This window comes from Agelaius phoeniceus, chromosome 1, assembly GCF_051311805.1.
Source record: "Agelaius phoeniceus isolate bAgePho1 chromosome 1, bAgePho1.hap1, whole genome shotgun sequence".
Classification (NCBI taxonomy): domain Eukaryota; kingdom Metazoa; phylum Chordata; class Aves; order Passeriformes; family Icteridae; genus Agelaius; species Agelaius phoeniceus.
In genome coordinates this window covers 72,174,739-72,194,284 of record NC_135265.1, presented here as the reverse complement: position 1 = coordinate 72,194,284, position 19,546 = coordinate 72,174,739, and the positions used below count along the sequence as shown (strand labels likewise).

Genomic DNA, 19,546 nt, shown 5'->3' with positions numbered 1-19,546 from the left:
CTCTTGCCAGCTATCCACCATCAAAATCCAATTCTAACAAATTCAGGATGAATAGTCTTGCCTAGTAAAATCTGAACACTTTTTCCATAATACAAAAATACCTGTCCTATTAAGAGGAACACACAAAGAGAATTTAGCAGTAGACTCAACTCTGTCCTCCTTTTCTTAAAAGTATTGCAAAACACATGCACTGAAAAGGGTAGTACGCAGTGGTTTAACTTGAAAGAAAAAACAAGAATTCCATGATCACATAGATTATAAACAAACATGCATTCACAATACTATCGGGATTCTAAAGACTTAAGATTAAATTCTTGACAGAAAATGATGGTGGTTCTGGAAGAGTCATTTTATTTTTCATTATGGCTATCAGAGATTAACTTCCTGGTTCCAGAGAGAAATCACAGCTTCATCCATGAATAAACGTAATTAATTATGAAACAAGATGATTGGGCTAATCATGCAAGTGCTTGTAAACTCTCCCTTCTGAGATGTTAGTTACCCTTGTCATAGGTATACCTGACAAAATTAATCTTTCCAGCACATCATTCATGCTTCACATAAGCTAAGCTATTTGACAGCAATTCACAACAAGACTCTGATGAAGTACATTCACCATAGCAATGTCAAAGGGATCTCTCTTTGGCCAATGAGTCTTGTTTATCATCACACTACAGAAATTACCATCCCCAATGGCACAGGTAGCATGCTGCAGACAAATCAGGAAATAAAACCTCTCAAAACAGAAGGAGATGCCTTGCAAATAGATCTGTATCCAGCACCGCTAGTTTGTTAATTTTATTATGCCTGGTTATTTGGGTAAAGATTTATGGTAATTTTATTGCACAGTACATTTTCCAGAATTCTGCTATAAAAAGTAACCCCTTCATGTCTGTATTAGTTGAACACTAATAATGATTCAGATTTAATAATGAAAGCCAAGGAAGCACCACAGACCTGTAGATGAAATGTACAAGAGAAAGACTAAGATCTTTGCCTAGCTCATTGTCAGATGAAAACAAATTCATTTCAGCTGCTTACCTACACACACTCACAAACCCCATGCACCTATGTCAGCTCATGCATATCTACACCCTTCCATCACTGCCTTTTCACTCTCTCCATCAGAAAAAAAGGAAATACTGTACATCCTACAACCCTTTGAGAGTGCAAGATTTGCAAAAGACAGTGATCACATTTCTATGACCCTTATACAGCAGTAAATCAGAAGTAGCTGTTCAGCAGTCTTCTAAAACTTTTTCATTTTCACTATTTGGGAGATGGAGAGGTAAGCACCTGCTCCTCCTGTTGATGCAAAACTAAAAAGCTGAAGGACATGAACACACATCCCTAGACCCCTGTGACTACCCCATGATGGATCAAGGCCATTTGAATATAGCATGACAGGATTTTGTATAGGTGACCTTCTTTTGAACACCACATAAAGCAGAGCTTCTCACATGCTTTGCTATGAAATTCCTAACTCCAGAATTGCTAGCAGCAAAAGAGTCAGACTGACACTGTCCAAACGACTCTAGCAACATCTGCCAAAATGCTGAATAATTACAGCTTCTTGTCCTCTTCTCCAGAAAGATCATCCCTGGTACCTGAAATAAATCAGCCAGGATAAATCAGCCAGGATAAAGTTGGGCACCACCCACCCTGCAGAGCATCAAGGCCTCTGCCATCCAGACACTGCATGGGGCAGGTGCCAGGGCCTCTCTGCTCTCTCCCCATGGGAGAAAACTGCCAGCAACACAATCAGCTGAGTAAATTCAAACCATGTTGCCACACACCACTCCCTGAGAGGACCATACTGCAGAGCAGAGATGGCTTCCACTCCAGCAGCCCTGCAAGCAGCTGAAATAGTACTTGCAGAGATGGCTTCCACTCCAGCAGCCCTGCAAGCAGCTGAAATAGTACTTACAGGACCCACTATTTTGGCTTTGATCCACAAAGCAATAATTTGATCCACTGCTGGCAAAATGCCATCTTGAAAATGCAGATGTAAGACTGGCCTGATGCTTTTGCAGGGCTGCTATTCAAAAGCAACTGAGCCAGTGCAACAACAGGCTTCAAAAATGCAATCCTCCATGAGAGCTGCCTTCAAGCACTTCCAGTGCTCAACAGGACAGTACCTGAGAAAGCATCAGGTGGGTAATGGCAGAGTACAGACACAGATCTGTCTGCATTCAACACTGTTAATGTGACAGAAACATGACTGCACATCTATTTCTGTTCTACAACAAATTCACTCCAGTTGGCAACCCGTGAGTGCAGAGACTTTATGGTGGTGACAGTGCAATCTCAAATGAACCCAACTTTGTAATTCCCCTGTTTCTTGCTTCCTGTTTACTTTTCAAAGTACTGTGCACAGTCTTGTAGGAGCAGAATAAAATGCATAAGAGAAAACTCTCCCACTTCATTAACAACAAAGAACAATCACAAAGACAATGAATGGCAAATGATGCAAACACTTAAGTTCATTCAACAAAATGTGAAAAAAATTGACCAAATAAATGTTTCATAAATCAAAGTCTGGAACCATGATATTTCCTTTCTGTTGAACTTGCTGTGCAATACAGAGTACGTGATGTTACCTGGGGCAATGATCAGGAAAAAGAAAGCTATTACAATTCTATGGACCTCACCAAATTACCTATTTACATGAATTTTAATGGCCAGAAGCCAATTTTTTTCCCATTTTCAAAATGCATTCAATTCCAGTTCTTCAGATGTGCCTTTTTGGAAAAAAAGAACTGTTTTATAGTATCTGCCAAAGACAGACTGAAAGCACATAGGGAGATAAAGAGACAATCCTTTGTATACGTTTTAGTTCTGATCAAAGAGCGAAGTTTCAAAGACTAAACAATTTGATGGGTAAATCAGTGATCCTTAATCTGTTTAGATGGCCTTAATTTTACTTGTTTACTAAAATATTTTCAGGTAAGCTGCTAAAAGAGGCAAGTCCTAAAAACCATCATTTTGATAATTAGAAGATGCATGCTGATTACAGATTTAAAAAATTACAGCCATAGTATTACTATACTACAGTTATGCTTTTTAAAAGAAAATGTGCTCTACATAAACTTACACTAAAGGGTTTACTAGAGCTTCATAAAGCCCAGAACCCACAATATTCCCTTTCCCAGCTTAATGGGAAATGCCTTTGTAATGCCTTTCTTCCTGCTGTTCCACTGTCAGGACTTTCAGTTTTGGAGAGCCTAAATTTCAAGTGGGTTTTTGTATTTCCGGGTTTTCTGACTACTGTGTTAAATTTTTAGTCAGGTAGTCTAGTTATAGGCTTGTAGTAAGTTATTTTTGCAACTCAGTTATCCTTTTCTTTTAAGAAGCATTAAAAAGCACTGCTAGCACTCCAAAAGGAAGAAAAGGATGAGAAAGTCAATAAGAGGAGTCAATAAGAGGCTCCAGTTTTTAAGTTCCGAGGTTTTGTTCTTTAAAGCATAAGGAAATGAAAGAAGGGCACACACACTTCCACAGGCCAAAGGTAGCAAAAAGTCTATTTACTGACACATTGCAGAAGCCTGTCAGTACATCTATGCTTTTGTATTCATCAGATTCACAAACATGCAGAAGAGGACAGCGGGACATCAGTGAAGCCGCAGGAAATGGTCTGACTGCTAATGCTCTAACCCTGTACTGTCAAGTCTCAGGAATTAAAATAGCCTTTAATATTCACAAATCAGAATCCCTGATGTAGCATATTCAACAGCATAGTGCCTTAGGATATTTATGTAAATCCCTTAGATAACAAAGATGAGAGAAAAAGGAGCTGACAACTAAACTGCCAGCTGCCAATTCACTGAACAGAGAAGCAATTAAGGTAACTGGGCTGCACACAGCATATTTTGCATGTAAACTACTATGGCAAGAGCTTCAGAGAAGCAGAGGCCAGAAGGGAGGAGACCACACTCCAAAACTGTCCCTCTGGTCCCCTTAAAGCAGAACTGAGAAGCTGGATGCAGGGATCTTCCAGGGGCAGGGGGTTTGTCCAGAAAGCCATAGCAGGAAATGATGCCGCAGCCTTGGAAAGGGAAACTGCTTTTCAGGGAAGGTGGAAGATCCTTGAAGGAAAAGAAAGGCACCATTTTTAAAGTCCCTTCTATTTTAGTACTACAGAGGAGGGATATGTGCTGACTGTCCATAACAACACCCTGCCAATGCTGCAAGTGAGTCCTCACCTCTGCAAGATACATGATGATTTATGTCAAGGACTTATGTATGATTTATGAAAATGAGCTGGATCTAGGTATCTGCAGTGTTGTGGCTATATAGTGTTACACCTCAGCTCCTCTTCTGCTCCACAATCCTACATGCCCATCCTAAACCATAGCAACCATTTTTGAACCAGCTGCATCCAGAGCAGGCAGCTTGTGCTGTGCCAAGTACCTACCAGCAGGGCCCCATGGCCACCAAAACATGTCTGGGAGACCACCCATACTGATCCTAACCAGGAGACCCATTGCACATCAAGGAGTCACTGATCCACATACCCTATGCAGGCCCAGGCATGTGGTGCCCAAATACCTTGGCCAAGGGACAGACCCAGTCAGCTGGGAGGAACAGAGCAGCCTGCAGGCAATTCCCACTCTGTAACAGGGATTACACTGCCTGCCTGTCCTCATGTATGTAAGAGCTGCAAGAAGTTCTCATGTGAACCTCCTTTCTGTCTGACAGTAGAAATTATCACCAGGGTTGATTTCTTGATTGAAAATCACATAGCAGCTTGAATGAGCAATACAAGGGAATGCCTCCACAGCCAGCATCTGTGTGGCGCCATCAGAAAACTGATCCCACGCTCCACAACATAGGGTGCCCAGCATCTGAAGGGATGTATGGTTTAATTGCTGTTTTCTTCTGTTCATTTCCTATTATTACAACAGCTACTTTATTAAGCTATTTGTAATTGGGCTTTTCTTACTGGGATCCAGAAAGAGTCCTGTATTCTGCCCCTCACCTCACACCCCAGAGTAGAGCATTCTCTGTCCATCCCCTCCTACCACCTGCTGGAAATCCTCCCTCACCCTCATTGCACAAAGCCTCACAAGTTCCACGAAAAGGCCAAAAGGATTTATAATACAAGGCAATAGAGAAATATACATTAATCTTGTGATATTTTATCTTACATACCAGCCTTTTAGCTCCTTCTTAAGACCTTACCTACTTCCTACTTGATAGTAAATCCAATTACATCGAGTCCTCCTATGCAGAAGCCAGTAAGCTTCTCATGTACAAACTAAAAGCTCCAGAGTGCACTGCTGAAACTCAAGACCAGCAGGATGTCTGCCTTCTGAGAGGATTGCATCCTCCCTGAGCAGCAGTGTGCTTCAGACATGGCCCATTCAGTGAGAGAGAAGCTGACATTTTTGCCAAAGAACAAGCATTGATTTCTCCCTGAAGAGATAATACCTTAACTATTTAAACAGGAGGGCTTTTTGTAAAAAATAATAGAAAGCCATTATTTTCATTTGAGCACTTTGTCTCTACAGCACTGCAGTTCTATTTTTTGATGTATATACACATGTCCTTAAAGCCAAGGGTGAAGGGGAGAGGGCTGCCAGTCTGCCTCCCAACACCAACTGGCTAAAGGTGCCCACACTGACCAGCTTCTACCAGCAATCCCTTATGCCTGGATTCACACCTGATAACACAATGGGGACAAAGTAGAGACAGGAAAAGGCTGCCTGCCTTTGCAGGGTTCACTTGGAATTGATAGAAGCTGCTGGTCCTTCATTCTTGACCACAGGATGAAGGGGCTGAAATCTCTGCAGCTAAATTAGTACTTCTGCTAAATAAAAGGTCCTCTGAAGACACAAAGCATTCCAACAAACATGTAGGGAGAATAATCACTATTAGACTATTCCTACCTACTGCAATATTTTCATCCTTTCCTCTTGGCATTCAAAGCTAAATGTTTGCTCTTGCAAGCATTATCACATACATCACAAATACCTTACATATTACCAGTTATTTCAATAAAAGTAATTTATTTAAGCAAAACAAAAATAGTACGTTTCAAAGGATGTACTGACTCTTAAGGAACCCTGCCTTGCTCAATAGTGGAAAAGAAATCACCTGCTTCACTTTGATCCAAATGTCAATTTTGTGGGAATATGTATTATTTAAGTTTTGAAAGGCCATCAGACAGAGGGAACAATATAGCACTGTATCTCCAGTCATCAGAGAAAGGAAGAAAAGAGAGATATTTGTGCACAAGGCAGTTTTTTGAAGTTTCTGTAATCTTCAAAGACACTCTACACTCTATTTTCTTTTCTATCACTGACAAAATACATAATGGGCAATTATGTGGAAAGACACAGCCTCTACATGATTGATACTTCCTTGCACCAAGTCCATACAAATGTTTAAGGGAGTTATATCTCAATTCATACTAGAGGATAGAGCAAAGGAAGAGTTACATTTTCATATGGTGAAAAATACATTTTTATTTAATAAATGTACACTGCACATTAAAAATGCAGTGACTGTCTACATAAATATGCAAGTTATAACTTGATTATGCACCCAAAAGTAATTATTTGGTATGATTAATATGTAGTATTCAGGCAATTAGGTTACTTTAAAAATGCAGCATAAGGTGGTACAGGATTTTTCATATATAAGAAGATAGCTCAAGTTTCTTATTTAAAGTCAAGGTTCTATTTCCTGATTAAAAAACCCCAACCATTATTGATAAAAACTTCAAGACATTCAATAAAAAAAGCAGAGCTAGAGGTAAGCAAGTACTGATTATAGTTTAGGTGTTCATCCCTTGGATTTTTTTCTGAAGATGGTGGTTCTTAAACTACTGCTCCTGCCACCTTAGTGTGAGGGACCAGAACCTGACCAGCTGGAAGCACAGCCATCCCTGAAAGCATTGGATACACCAGCACTATGCAAAAGGACTCTTGTGCTTTTATGTAATTATCTTAAATCTCTTGTACCTGTTGGGACAATAAAATTGCACTAATTGGTTACGCAGATTTTAGGGCAACAGTGATGCACCATTTACTCACCACACCACCCTGTCCTTCTGATACTTCTTGCAGGATTACTTCCACAGGCCAGAGATGCCAACTTTGGGAATGATTTTGCAACAGTAGCATCTGGCCCCTTGGCACACTGGTCTTTGAGCTGTGCCAGCTTGGCAGTTGCCCTAAGGTGCATCAAATGGTCAGAAAGCTAAGATAGTGAACTATCCTGGACATCAGTTTTCCTCTGTCAGCAGTCTTCAAATTTGTCCTCTCACTTCCTTCAAAGCATCTGGTACGTTGGCACCTCCTTTTCTTACACATAAAGGTCAAAGCAGCGTGCTTTTCTTCTCAGAATTCTGAGAAAAGCCTCTGATTTTGCTAAGCAAATGGTTTTTGAAAATATGTCTTTTGTAGTTGGGAAAATAAGGTAGGGAGAGAAAGGAAGTGGGAAGGCAATAAATTTCAGATACTAACTTCTTTCATATATCCAACTAGAACTGCAGTTAAGTATTCAGTCTCAGCAAGGGATACTGCACCTTGCCTTGCAGAATCAAACACTTGGAGCTGAGTTTCTGAAATGTATTCTCAACAGTTTCACAAGTAGCCTCAAGATACACTTTACCCAGATTTGTTCCTTGATGAAGGCACTTTGATAAAGCAAAAATGGCAGCCAGACACATCCTTATTAATAGATAAAGCTATTCAAACTCTAACCCACCTCGAGTCTGGTCAAGTAGATACTATTGAAGTTTCTATCACATAACACAATGATCAGCTCCATCCTCCTTCTCATCATTATACACCTGACAGATGGATTTCAGAGAGAAATGCAATTTAGATCCAAGTAGGAAAGGGCACATATCTACTGGCCTCCTTCATTTCCTGTCCACTCTGCCAGCCACACTTCTGCTAGGGATGAGATTCCCTGTGGAAATGAGAAGCTTTATATCAATTCAATATTCTTCCTCTGTTGCTAACACTTTGAAAACAGGCTTATTTTAGCCACAAATATATATGTGTATAATAGCTTTATGCTTTTGGTGCAATATATTCAACATACAACTCAAACACTGGTTTTTGAGTCATTGCAGCTGAAGGTCATGAACAGTTTTCTACTCACTCAGTAATAAAACACCTGAAAATCAAACTAGAAAACAGGATTTCTCCCTCAGAATGTCAAAACAAACATTTTGATGCTATTTCTGACTGAAAAAATTAAGTCCAGGTTAAGTTTCTGTTAAGTTGCAATTTCTACAAAACACATTGTTTGTGAATATATCCTCCCCTCTCTCCTGCTCTGTAAACTACATATTCATTACTAATTGCACCTCTAAAACCAGAATGTCTCAATCTGAAATTCTAAACTCAGATTTCTTCTGGAGTTCATATCTACATTTTCTATTATACTTTATTCAACTAGATCTTTAAATAATTTAAGAAATTCAGTTCTTAGAGATATCTTTGTTGATTTTCAGGTCACCGAGTTGCTGAAATAACACAAAATCTGTAATACTCACAAACAAAATAAAATTGAAAATTTTCTATGTAACTTCATGATTCCAAAGCACTTCAGACATGAATAACCCTTCACTAACTTCCAATAAACTATGAAGGAAAAAAGAATTATATGTTGGAGCATACACTTTCTGAGCTTCAAGTTACATATTTCAGGCACCAGAAGGATTAAAAATGAGTATAACTCCTTTGTACAACAACTGAAAATGAACAGAGGTGGAAGGAGTTATTTGTGTCTGAATGAAAGGACAGTAGGAGCAGACACAGCACAGAACTGTGCTCAGCTGCAGCAGCAGGTAAGGCCAACCATAGGTTAATACAGATCAGGGGTCAAACCTGACACTAAACCTGGGCTGACAACTCCCAATAGCATACAGCTCTGCAGAAACACAACCTCCCTACAAATACCAATGACTCTGAAACATAGCACAGCACACCAGGATTTCACTTGCTCTGGACAGGAGGTAGGTGTCCCCACCTTAGCATTTTTAGCTTCACCTGAAAAAGCAATCATACCCTTCTACACCCTCTATCTACCACCAAAAAAGTGTCTCAACAAAGACAGCAGAAGGGGATGGATGCCTTTCTCTCTCTATCTCATTCAGATTCAAGCATAATTTGTGTGATTATCTGATGTGGTTTGCCTCATACTAATGCATCAGATCATGTATCTGCAGCTGAAGTTCAGGCTTGTGTTCATTGCACACACATTCAGTCATCTGCATGTCAAAGGAGGGACGGATCTATAGACAGGTCATGCCTAAAACTACCTTCACTCTCCCTTTAGTTCCTGCAAGCTGGAGCACTAGGAAGTTACTCATGTGTTTAAAAGTAAGTTTGTGTTCAACCACTTCATCCCAACTATTAGTAAGAGGTTAGACAAGATCCCTTGGCAGCTTTCCAGACATGAGCCAAGTTTTGAAAGTCAAGGAGAGCTGTGAAGACTAATCAGAATGTGGCCAAACTACTCCCAGCACACTGTGGGTGAGTATTTACATTAGTGTGTGACCATCCATGGTGAGTCTTTTTCTGCTTTCCAAGCATGAATAAACAGCATCATCCTGAAGCAACAAAGAAAGTCTTCACCCCCACAAAATTCCTGTAAGGCACTTCACTGTGGTAGTGGATTCCTGCCTCCCTCAAAACCACTGACCAAGTCTGGAACTAATTCTAGACCCAGCTGCATCTAAACTCCTTCTGAGAAGGAGGTTAGACTCTAAGGAGGTCTTCTCTGCATCTCACAACTCAACAGGAGGATCTCCATGACAGCTTTTTCTGACCCATCCTCTACGCAGTAAATAATCAAGTGTACCTTGACACTAAGTCTTGCTAACTGCTGTGGCATTTCCTATCAAACATTGTGAAATAGTAATCACTTCTCTCTGATGAGTGAGGTGCATCACTCCAGCCATGACACTCACACATCCAAGGAATTATTTGGTCTCAAATCAAAACATTTCCTGGAACAACTATTAATCCAAATTTTGATTCAGAAAAAATTGTAGAGTATCTAAAGAAAATAAACTTATTTTTGCAGTGGACCATACCAAAGTAACAATATATTTATACCAAATTTTAGCTGCATTTTCAAAGTGATAAATGTCTCTGGCATTTCCACTTAAATCAATCCAACATAGCATAAAAAAGCAATCCATAAAGCAATTGGTAATATTTAGATCCTTTAAAGATCTATAGCATTAATAAAAGCACATCTTATTGTATAGACTCAGTCTTATTTCTCAAGGAAAGGTAAAATTGAAAGAGCTGCAAAATCAAACTAATAGTCCTTTATCAAAGAGAACCATCCATCCTTTCCATATGGGCATTTTATTTCACATAGATCAGTAAATTCTTTGATAATGCAGCTGTCATTGTTATTCAGAATTTGTTCTAAAGGATTCATTATGTGCCCAGGATTAACTTGACTTTTGTCTCACAGACTGTCTTGAACCTTTCCCTTTGAAGGAGCTAGAGGTATAAAATAACACAGCAATTGCCTGTTCAGACAGACAGCAATCATCTTTAACAATAAACATACTTCACAGGAAGCAACTCAAGTATGTTTTAATGCTGCTATGATTTAAAGATCTTAATTAACAGTGCTCTAGTTCCCAAAGGAAAACAGCTGCTCTTGGTGACAAGGCATTTTTGGAGCACTCCACCAAATGCGAGCAGAACTGAACACTATCACATCCACCCATGGCAAAGCTTTTAAAAACCTCTACAGAAGAAAGGAAAAGGAAAAAGAAGCTTTAATTAGATAAGACAGAAGGGTGAGGGGAGCAGTAACTGTTCCATACACTAGAGCAGAGCTCCCAGATACACAAATCACTACAAAGACTCCTTCAACAGCCCTGGAAACACTAAGACTAGGCAACACAAATGCTAAACATTGTAAGCTTCTTTTATGGATGCAATGTATTTTATTTATTCTTCATTGGCATTTAAATGACAGAAGAAACAATTCTTAGTTCAACTTTTAGACATATATATAAATTAACAGATGGCACTTCCTGACCCTATAGGGACTTGCATCTCCCAAAGTATGCTGAAAAAATGCCGAAAGTATAGCAAGAAAAAAAATCAGTGCAATATATAGTGTCAAAAAAAGCCTAGACAAATTATCCTTAATGGAAACTAAAGTGTAAGGAATAGATTTTAAAATGGGTCGGTCCATCACAGGAAAAGTAAAAATCCATTTGGCATGTCTAAGCCAGTCTACTTCTGCTTCAGCAGAGAAAAAGAAAATTCAAAGGAAATGCAGACAGGATCATCCCAATTACATCCTAAAGTTCTGGTGAGAAGAAGCAGATAATTACATAGAGTTCTAGTGGAAAGTTTCATAGGCAGATAAACACTTCCATCTACAAAAGACTTAAGAGACTGAATGAGTTGTTGCAGCTCACTGAAATACCAAAGCAAGTGGTAAGACAAACAATCAGGTAAAATATACATAGTTTTTACAGACACTTACTTGAATGGTGTGAACAGAATTGACAATGTAGTTTCTTTTTTCTGACTCATCTTAACCTGCATAAAAGAGCATTAAATCATTACATGCAAGTGTCAACAAGACTAAAAATTGTATCAGGAATTAAACTACAAAAGATCAAAGAAGATGTATAAGACTTTGGAAAAGGAATGAAATCACACTCTCAATATTTGGGTGTTATACTCCAGTATGCACAACTCCTCTGAGCTCCTGCAAACTCAGACCTGCTCTAAAGTAAATAAAATAAACCATGCTCTAGCCCCTGCTTTTCTCAGAAGGCCTTCTACAGTTTCCAGGATAAAAGGAAGACATGGATAGAAGTGACACCAGGCTTCAGTGACAACCACCCTCAATGAAACCAGCACCATTTCTGCCAGACAGGCACCAGTACACTGCAGCAAACACTGCCAAAGCAATGCTGTAAATCAATTAACCTGCACATGGACAAAAATAGAAGGTTTTGATGCCATCAGAGACACTTTGTCCAAGGTCCTCCAAAACATCTTTAAGGCCTCCTACAGCTGCCTGACTCAAGTCTGACTGCTGGCATAATGTACAGTCAGGAACTTCCTAAGCACACCACTTGTAAAACCTGACAGCTGGAAGTAGGAACCCACATATTTCATCCTATCCATCCAAGGCAACATCATCTCCAGGGAGCACAAACTGTGGTCAGGTCAGCCCATCACAGGAAAAGTAAAAATCCACTTGGCATGTCTAAGCCAGTCTACTTCTGCTTCAGCAGAGAAAAAACAAAATTCAAAGGAAATGCAGACAGGATCATTCCAATACAATGCTAAAAAAAAGCCAACAAGAATAACCCAGCACTAGAGAACAACAGAACAAAAGTAAGCTCAAAAGAAAGGAGAAGCAGAACTACCTTGTTTTTTTAAATAATCTCCAAGATGCCAATTTAACTGAAAAATATCTGAGTCATCCTTAATGCTTAAAGCAGAGGTCTTCCAACTGCAGAGGTCATATCTGCATGCTTCAAACTTCACATCCAAACCCACCAGTTACTCTCCCTGTTAACACACCAGCTCTCCATCTTATTTTTGAAAGTGATTCTGCTGCTGACACTGCCACCCTGGTATCCACACCTTTGTGAAGCTGGCATTCACAAAGGGACAGAAGATGCTGAAGGTGCTGATCTCATGCAGGTCATCTCATGCTAGTTCATTGTTTCACTACTGTGACAGGAATTTCCAGAGAGGATAACAGTTCTTTTGTGTCTCAGCTTCTATCTGTGGAGGATGATTTTCCTTCAGAGTATTTCTGTGCCTTGCCAAAACTGGGATTTTGGACAGTTTCTCACTCCACTGCTTAGTGAAACAGAACCTTTTTTATTTGGACCACTCATGTGTTCTCATAATGTAATATCCAATCTTAAATGAATCAAGACAGAGGAACCAGAGATGAACATTTGCAAAGCAAAACAACAGATATAACAGCATTAGCTAAAAGTTAATTATGCCACTAATTTAATTTCTTTAATGCACAGGAGCCTTTTACCTTTCTGATCTGTTTGTGTAGTGACCCTGATTTAAGGCCTTGTCTCCCAGCCCCAAATGCCAAGGCATTATTTCCCTTCTCTGGTACCAGCATTCTACCTATATACTGCAAGTAGATTTACATTAACACCAATAAACATCACCATTTTTGTTAAGATGCAAGAAAAAAGTTATTCATTCTCCTTAGAAAAAGCCAACCAAACTTCTTTATTAAAGTATTTCAAGCTTCCCCAGATAAGTCTGACAGCTATTCAATCAAATGAATGTGCATTCAATTTTAATCCTTTCAACTTGGCACACTATGGATAGGGTAAGTCATACAGTTACTTACACATAGCAACAACTATTATTCAAATAAGTTGGGCTTTTTTACCACATGTTTAGTACCTTAAATTGCTCAAGAACCTGAACAGCATTGGTAAACATGCTCTCTGCTTTGAAAAGAGCACTAGTGTTCAGATACTCCAGAGGTAGAGTTCCCTGAGGAAGAAAAATACACATAATAAGTAAAAAAAAATTAAATTAAATGACAGGAATTTCTCTTAACTGAATTGCTGGCCAAATAAGCAGTAAGAACACTTCAAATTACTGCTGAAATAACTCATGTTATTTGAAAATACTTTACTCTTCTCACACAGATTTGCAACATTGTAGGGATTGTTTGTAATATCTCAGCTTCTACAGGAATGCAAAAAGCATAAATAACAGAAGTTGTTACCAAACTATATACTATAAAATAATATAAACTCAACATCTAATCAAAAGGTATTTTTTGATACCCCTAACAGTCTTCTACCCAAAGCCTCACCTGGGCCTGACTCAATCCAGTACTTGTGGTAGGAAAGGGAGCAGTTCCCATGCCACCCTGTGTTGGGCAGCTTTCCTCACATAACCAGCAATGAGTGCAGGACAAGGGGACAATTCCTTGGACAGAGTCCCCAGAAGAAATATTCCAAAAAATATGCTGTAAATAGGTGTTTTATATGTGAAACTAGCAGTGTGACAGCACACTAATGAAATGCTAATTGTCAATTCAATATTTATGAGGCAACTTTTGAACTATGTAATAATACATGAAAGAAATTAAAAGAAAGTCATCTCGCTCTTCACTAAATTAGAGGCAGAAGATAACATCTGAAGAAAGTACACCAGTTTAATCAAGAAATAATTGAATATTAAATTGCAGGAACTGGCTTGTTTACAGGCTTAGCTTTCATGATCAAAATCATGTGTTATTCAAACCATATTGCATTTTTACCATCCCTAAAAACAAAGCAACAAAAAACTCTTATATAGCTCAAGAGTATAAAGTTGCAGCTTAGAAAAGGACCAGCTGCCTCTCCAATTAAAAGCCCCATACAATACATTAAAAAAATTTAAGTTTGTACTCTAAAGATACACACATAAAATTAAAACTACGAGCAGTCTTCACACCCTATAGCACTTTTACAAATCTGTAATCCTTCTCCTCACACACCTCAAGTCTCGCCCCTAGCACCTCTTCCTTTATGGTGAACAGATTTTTATAACATAGAAAAACATCTGTACTTCTTACCACAGAGTTCAGGGGGAAAGGCACACCGATAAGGGAAGCCATCAGTGGTGCTATATCAGCCTGTACAAACAGAAGCATTTCATTTTAACATAGCTTCAGCCTCTAGAGATAATAAATTCAGCTTAATTTTAACATATCTGCATATGCAAAAGATAACTATGTAATATCGCCAAGTTATACACACACGTCTCCTTTACAGTTTTTTGGGTTTTTAGTTTCTAGTAGTCATGGCATGATTAGATTCAAAATGTGAAGCTCTGCTGCTGAGCAAGCTTGAAAAAATACATTTCATTTAAAAGGCAAATTATAACTACCCCAGTATATATTTGCAGGAATTCAACAGCTCCTTTACTGCACTCAGAGAGGCATACCACTTTTTATGGCTATTTATATGACCAAAAGAACTAATTCCATATTTACAGTTTTAAGCAGTATTCTGGATATACTGCTTTTCACAACATGCTTTATCCCATGCTTCCACAGCGCAGATTGCTCATCTTCTCCCCTACAGAGGGAGTTTCTGCAGTTTTTTAATGTCCAGTCAGGCCTCCAAGAGGCCCTTCAATCTTCACTAAAGCATCTCATGAAATAAGTTATCATTTCCTTCTATTTGTGATAATAAACACTGCCTCTTACCAGGTTTATATTTTCCTTTAATATAAAACTAGACACCCAAATTCTTTGTTTCTCAGGCATAAATCTGAAAAAACTACACTGAAATCACAGGCACTACTCCAGCCTCAGATCTACTGAGCAGACTCCAAACCATTATTTGTTGAGAACAATACACTCGGAGTGTAATGATAATTAGAAGTCTTGTTTGCTATTTTTACCCATCGTCCCACATGTACTACAGGACAAAAGCTCTGTCTGTCCTTGGGAACTCCATTATCCAGGGCAAAGTAATATTCAAGACTCTTCTTTACAGTCTCAAAACAACATTGCCATAACTCCTACCAACCTTGAGAGGAAAACTAATCTTTTTTTGTAGTTTTGTACCAGGGATTTGCTGAAGGCAGTTGATCCAAAACATTCCCAATTTGAACCTTCTAGCATGAGATTATTTCCCTTGTTTGAGTAGGTTTGGAGTCTGTTATTCATATATTGATTTTTGAAGGATGATGAAGCACCACAGTTTAAAAAAGCTTGATTGATTAAGGATCAATGGAAAAGTTGTTCACATTCTTTTCTTCCTTGACTAATTGTCTAAATTGCAAAATATTTGGGCCACAATCACAGATGAAAAAAAACTCCACAGTTTACCACTATAGCAAGAAATGGTTTTGATTTCGTGACAGCAGCTTGGGGGACCTGGTATATTGTACTGCACTTTTCCTACAGCCATGTGGGATCACTTAAATAAATGGTGCAATAATGCATCTTCAGGAGAAGTTGTTTGTGCAGCTGTCAATTGCTTGTCAACAAGCAATTTAAACTTACCCTCATTATGTTATTGTGGTTCCTGTTTCTAGGGAAATGTTACATTGGTGTGATCATTCACTCAAATTAAGTAATTACTTTAAATCACGCAAAACTCATAATTTAAGGGGAAAACTTATGAACTATTAAATTAGGTGTGTTTGATACCTGATTGACATCAAGCCTCTTCAAGTTCTCCAGTTTCCATTCTGCAAGAAACAACAGAGCACCTGAACAGCTAATCTACACAGATTTCAAAGGACAGTTCAAGTTCAGTTGACATTTACTATCTTGTTGCCATTTTCTGTAAAGTGTTGGTACTAAAGAAAATTATGATTTTACATAGGATGCTAGCTCAAGAAGGGTTACAGATGGAACTCAACAGGCAGAAACAACAAAATGCATTCATTTAAATTCACATTTTCTTTTATCCAGCAGGATAAATTGCTGCCTGCAATTGTGACCTAGATCAGTAGAAAAAAGGCTAAGGCTTTTATTTTTTTCAGCACAGTGATGTATTACCTCCTGTGCCAACTAAAAGAATCAAACTCGGATTTAGGAGATTTATAGCATCTCTTCAATAGCTGGTAAAAAAGGCTAACCCAGGGTCCTAAATGCCCTGGTACAGCACAGTACAAACATTAGATCCTAAAGCTTTGGCACATCATACAAAAACCTGGTTGAAAATTATATTTTCCTGCTCTACACTGGTCTCTAAGGAAATAAAGAGAAAATTGCCTATTTTCTTTGGGGGTGGAGAGTTAGTTAAAAACAGAGTTTAGCAAGGTTTGGTTTTTTCTTTCATACATCTGCAGTATTGCATACAGCAAACTGACTTCCAGCAATTAGTTCATACCACTGCTACCTTGGGGGGGTCTGAGTAAAGGTCCACTGTTACTTGGTTCCACAAGCACCCTGAAGAGCAGACTTGTACTTTAACAGTAGTGAGACAGCTAAGGGGAGTTCCCATGGCAACACAGGGGAAGTATTAGCAGCATTAATCATCAATTCTGTTAAACTCACACCAAAAGGTACAAGTCTGCTTCCTTTTGCTTCCCAGAAAAGGAAATGGATTTGTATTTCTAGAAACAGACTCTTACCAATATTTCTATTGTATAAATGAATTGCCCGTTTTCCCTTTAAATTCAGTTTTCCAAAGAAAAACATTGGAAAACTGTCTGTGCACACACAAAATGTGTCTAAGGTAGGAAGAAACTGTCTCTGCTAGAGAAAACTTCCTCTTTTTGTCAGAAGTTTTTTCATCTCTGCATGTTCTACTGAGATATTCCAAAATGCAGAATTGAAGACATCTGCTTGGGACCAAGAGCCACAGGACACTGAGCCAAGGAACTCCTAAGGACTGTGACACACCTACAGACTGGCCAGTCCAGGCTGTACTCCCAGGAGTGAGGCATCTTGGCTGTGCATGCTGCCCACATTGGTTTATTATTCCAGCTCACTGTCTAGGTTTCCTGTACAGTGCTCAGCAGTTTTCCACCCACTTTATAGAGGGGTTTTTTGCCTTTATCCTTCCCTGCTTTTACTGGAGCATGCTGAGCTGTCAGATGCAAACAGTCCAGGGAAACAGCAGGGAAGTGCCAGTTCAAAAAGAGGATGAGGGTACATGAAGCAAAGAAGATCTCACATAAAACCTCACAGAAGCCAAACTAGTGGAGGGTACAGCGAGCTCCCTCAGCTGTGCCAAAGCAGGCTGAGCCCCCTACAAAGCAGGCCTGTATCAAGCACCCCATATCCTGATGCTGCAGGAGGTTGTGCCTTCACTCACAAACTCCTCTGGGCTTGTGCCCCAGGGCCAGCCATCAGCCCCTGAGGAGCTAGAGAGCAGTTCTGTATTCTCTTTCCTGCTGAAGAAGGGTCAAGCCAGTGGCCAAATGGGTAATAGCACATGTCGCCCACAGGATGCAAGGCTGCCATAACAAATCTTTCCAAGAGGATTGCATGAGCAGGCCTGAGGGAAGGCAGAGCACAGGTGACGAAACTGATGAGAAGGCTGCCAACCCAGAGCAGATTCTGTGCCCTTCTGGCCATCCAAGGAACACATTCATGTCTCTGTGACAAACTGGACAGGCTAAGTCCTGGCTGTAGGCACTGCCTTTGGGGGGTATGAACCCTCCATGGCAACAATGAGAAGAAAGACAATTCACTGAGCTGCCTTCAGCCTGCTTGCACTGAACAGATCATAAGAAGTTTGTCAGCATTAGAAATGTTCTGTCAATATTTCCATAAACACTTGGAGAAATTGAAAAGGATTGTCAATAGATGGAAAGAACTTGAACATTGGAGCATGCAAGTAGAAATGTAAGCCTGACACCTGCATACATCAGTGACACAGCAGTCTTGAAAACACTCTCCTCCCCTGCATGCAGCCACAGCTGCAGCTGTACGGAGCAGGAAAGACAGATTCAAAGAACATTTCAAGAGAACTCTTTTAAACAGCTTTTCTTTTATATGTTACCTTTGTGAAAATATATGGGATTCTAACAATGGAGTAGCTGAGCTGTATTGACCTGTGCAAGTGCCAAGTTCCATTTCAACAATTTTGTCTTTACTTCTAAGCTACATAACCTACTAGGAGCTGATGTACTACCTGAGAGAACAGTCTCTTTTTAAGAAGATAGTTATTACTCAAACAGAAATTCAAACTCCCAAGATACTCAGAGCATCTCAAATCTCCAATAGAGATTATTCCTTGCCAATTAAGAATCTGTAACGTTAAGTGTCTAAACAAAGCAACAGTGTGCTTGACAGATGCAAAGCTAGCCCAAAATGAATGGAGGAGTTTCTGATGTTTGCTTTGGTGTGCTTGGTTTTTTGTGTGGTTATTTGCTTTGCTAGTTTTTTTAACCATCAGAAGGAAAATATGAAGCAAGCACAGCAGGGTGCAGACAAATGTCATCCTCTAAGTAAATACACATTACCTAACAGATGAGGGCCATATAGCTTCCCCTACTGTGCACCTGGGAGTCAGCTCAATGCTCATCTTTTTTGAAATCTCTCACATTATTTTCATCATGATTTCAAGTCAAATGCTGAGGTTTGCAGTAAGGCTGCTGAGAATCAAGGAAACTGACAGATGTAGAATTCAGCTATTACAGATCAACCCTTAGATATCAAATGTCCTTAAAAGTCTAGCAGATCAGCCATCACTGACACCAAAATCACTTGTTTTAGTCTGGTTTTTTTCTACAATTCATTTTCAATTTTATCACAGATGTCATCATTTTATAGCAGCAGTTAGGCACAAGGAGTGAAAAGGTAGCACTATTTCTGAAATGACCTAACCTGTTACCAAATACCTTCTTGAGAGCAGGGCGGAGTTAACACCTCAGAGCTGAAGTAATTTTTGCCTGTTTTCTCTAATGTACCTTGACAAACAATCCAATAAAATAGGAAGTCATTACCTCATTGATCACGAGCAACAACCCAAGACTGAAGGCGTCTTAAAAAACAGAGCAGGCCACAAGAATGGGGCAGGCACATGAAAGAGGAACAGCTTGAATAATTTAATCATGTGTTCAAGAGTCTCTAACTACACTGA

General features: G+C 39.3%; 1 protein-coding gene across 3 annotated transcripts in view; it reads right to left on the bottom strand.

Annotated features, from left to right (window-relative positions):
• Positions 1-19,546, bottom strand: part of PIGN (phosphatidylinositol glycan anchor biosynthesis class N) — a 104,751-nt gene that overhangs the window by 46,837 nt on the left and 38,368 nt on the right. For 2 of the 3 annotated variants that reach the window (XM_077181850.1, XM_077181846.1), the window contains exons 10-13: positions 16,156-16,217; positions 14,569-14,628; positions 13,401-13,493; positions 11,485-11,540 (exon numbers count right to left, since the gene is read on the bottom strand). In XM_077181850.1, coding sequence (XP_077037965.1) covers positions 11,485-11,540; positions 13,401-13,493; positions 14,569-14,628; positions 16,156-16,217 — 271 coding nt within the window. The remainder of the gene's footprint in view (positions 1-11,484; positions 11,541-13,400; positions 13,494-14,568; positions 14,629-16,155; positions 16,218-19,546) is intronic. The other variant, XM_077181854.1, reaches the window with a different exon arrangement.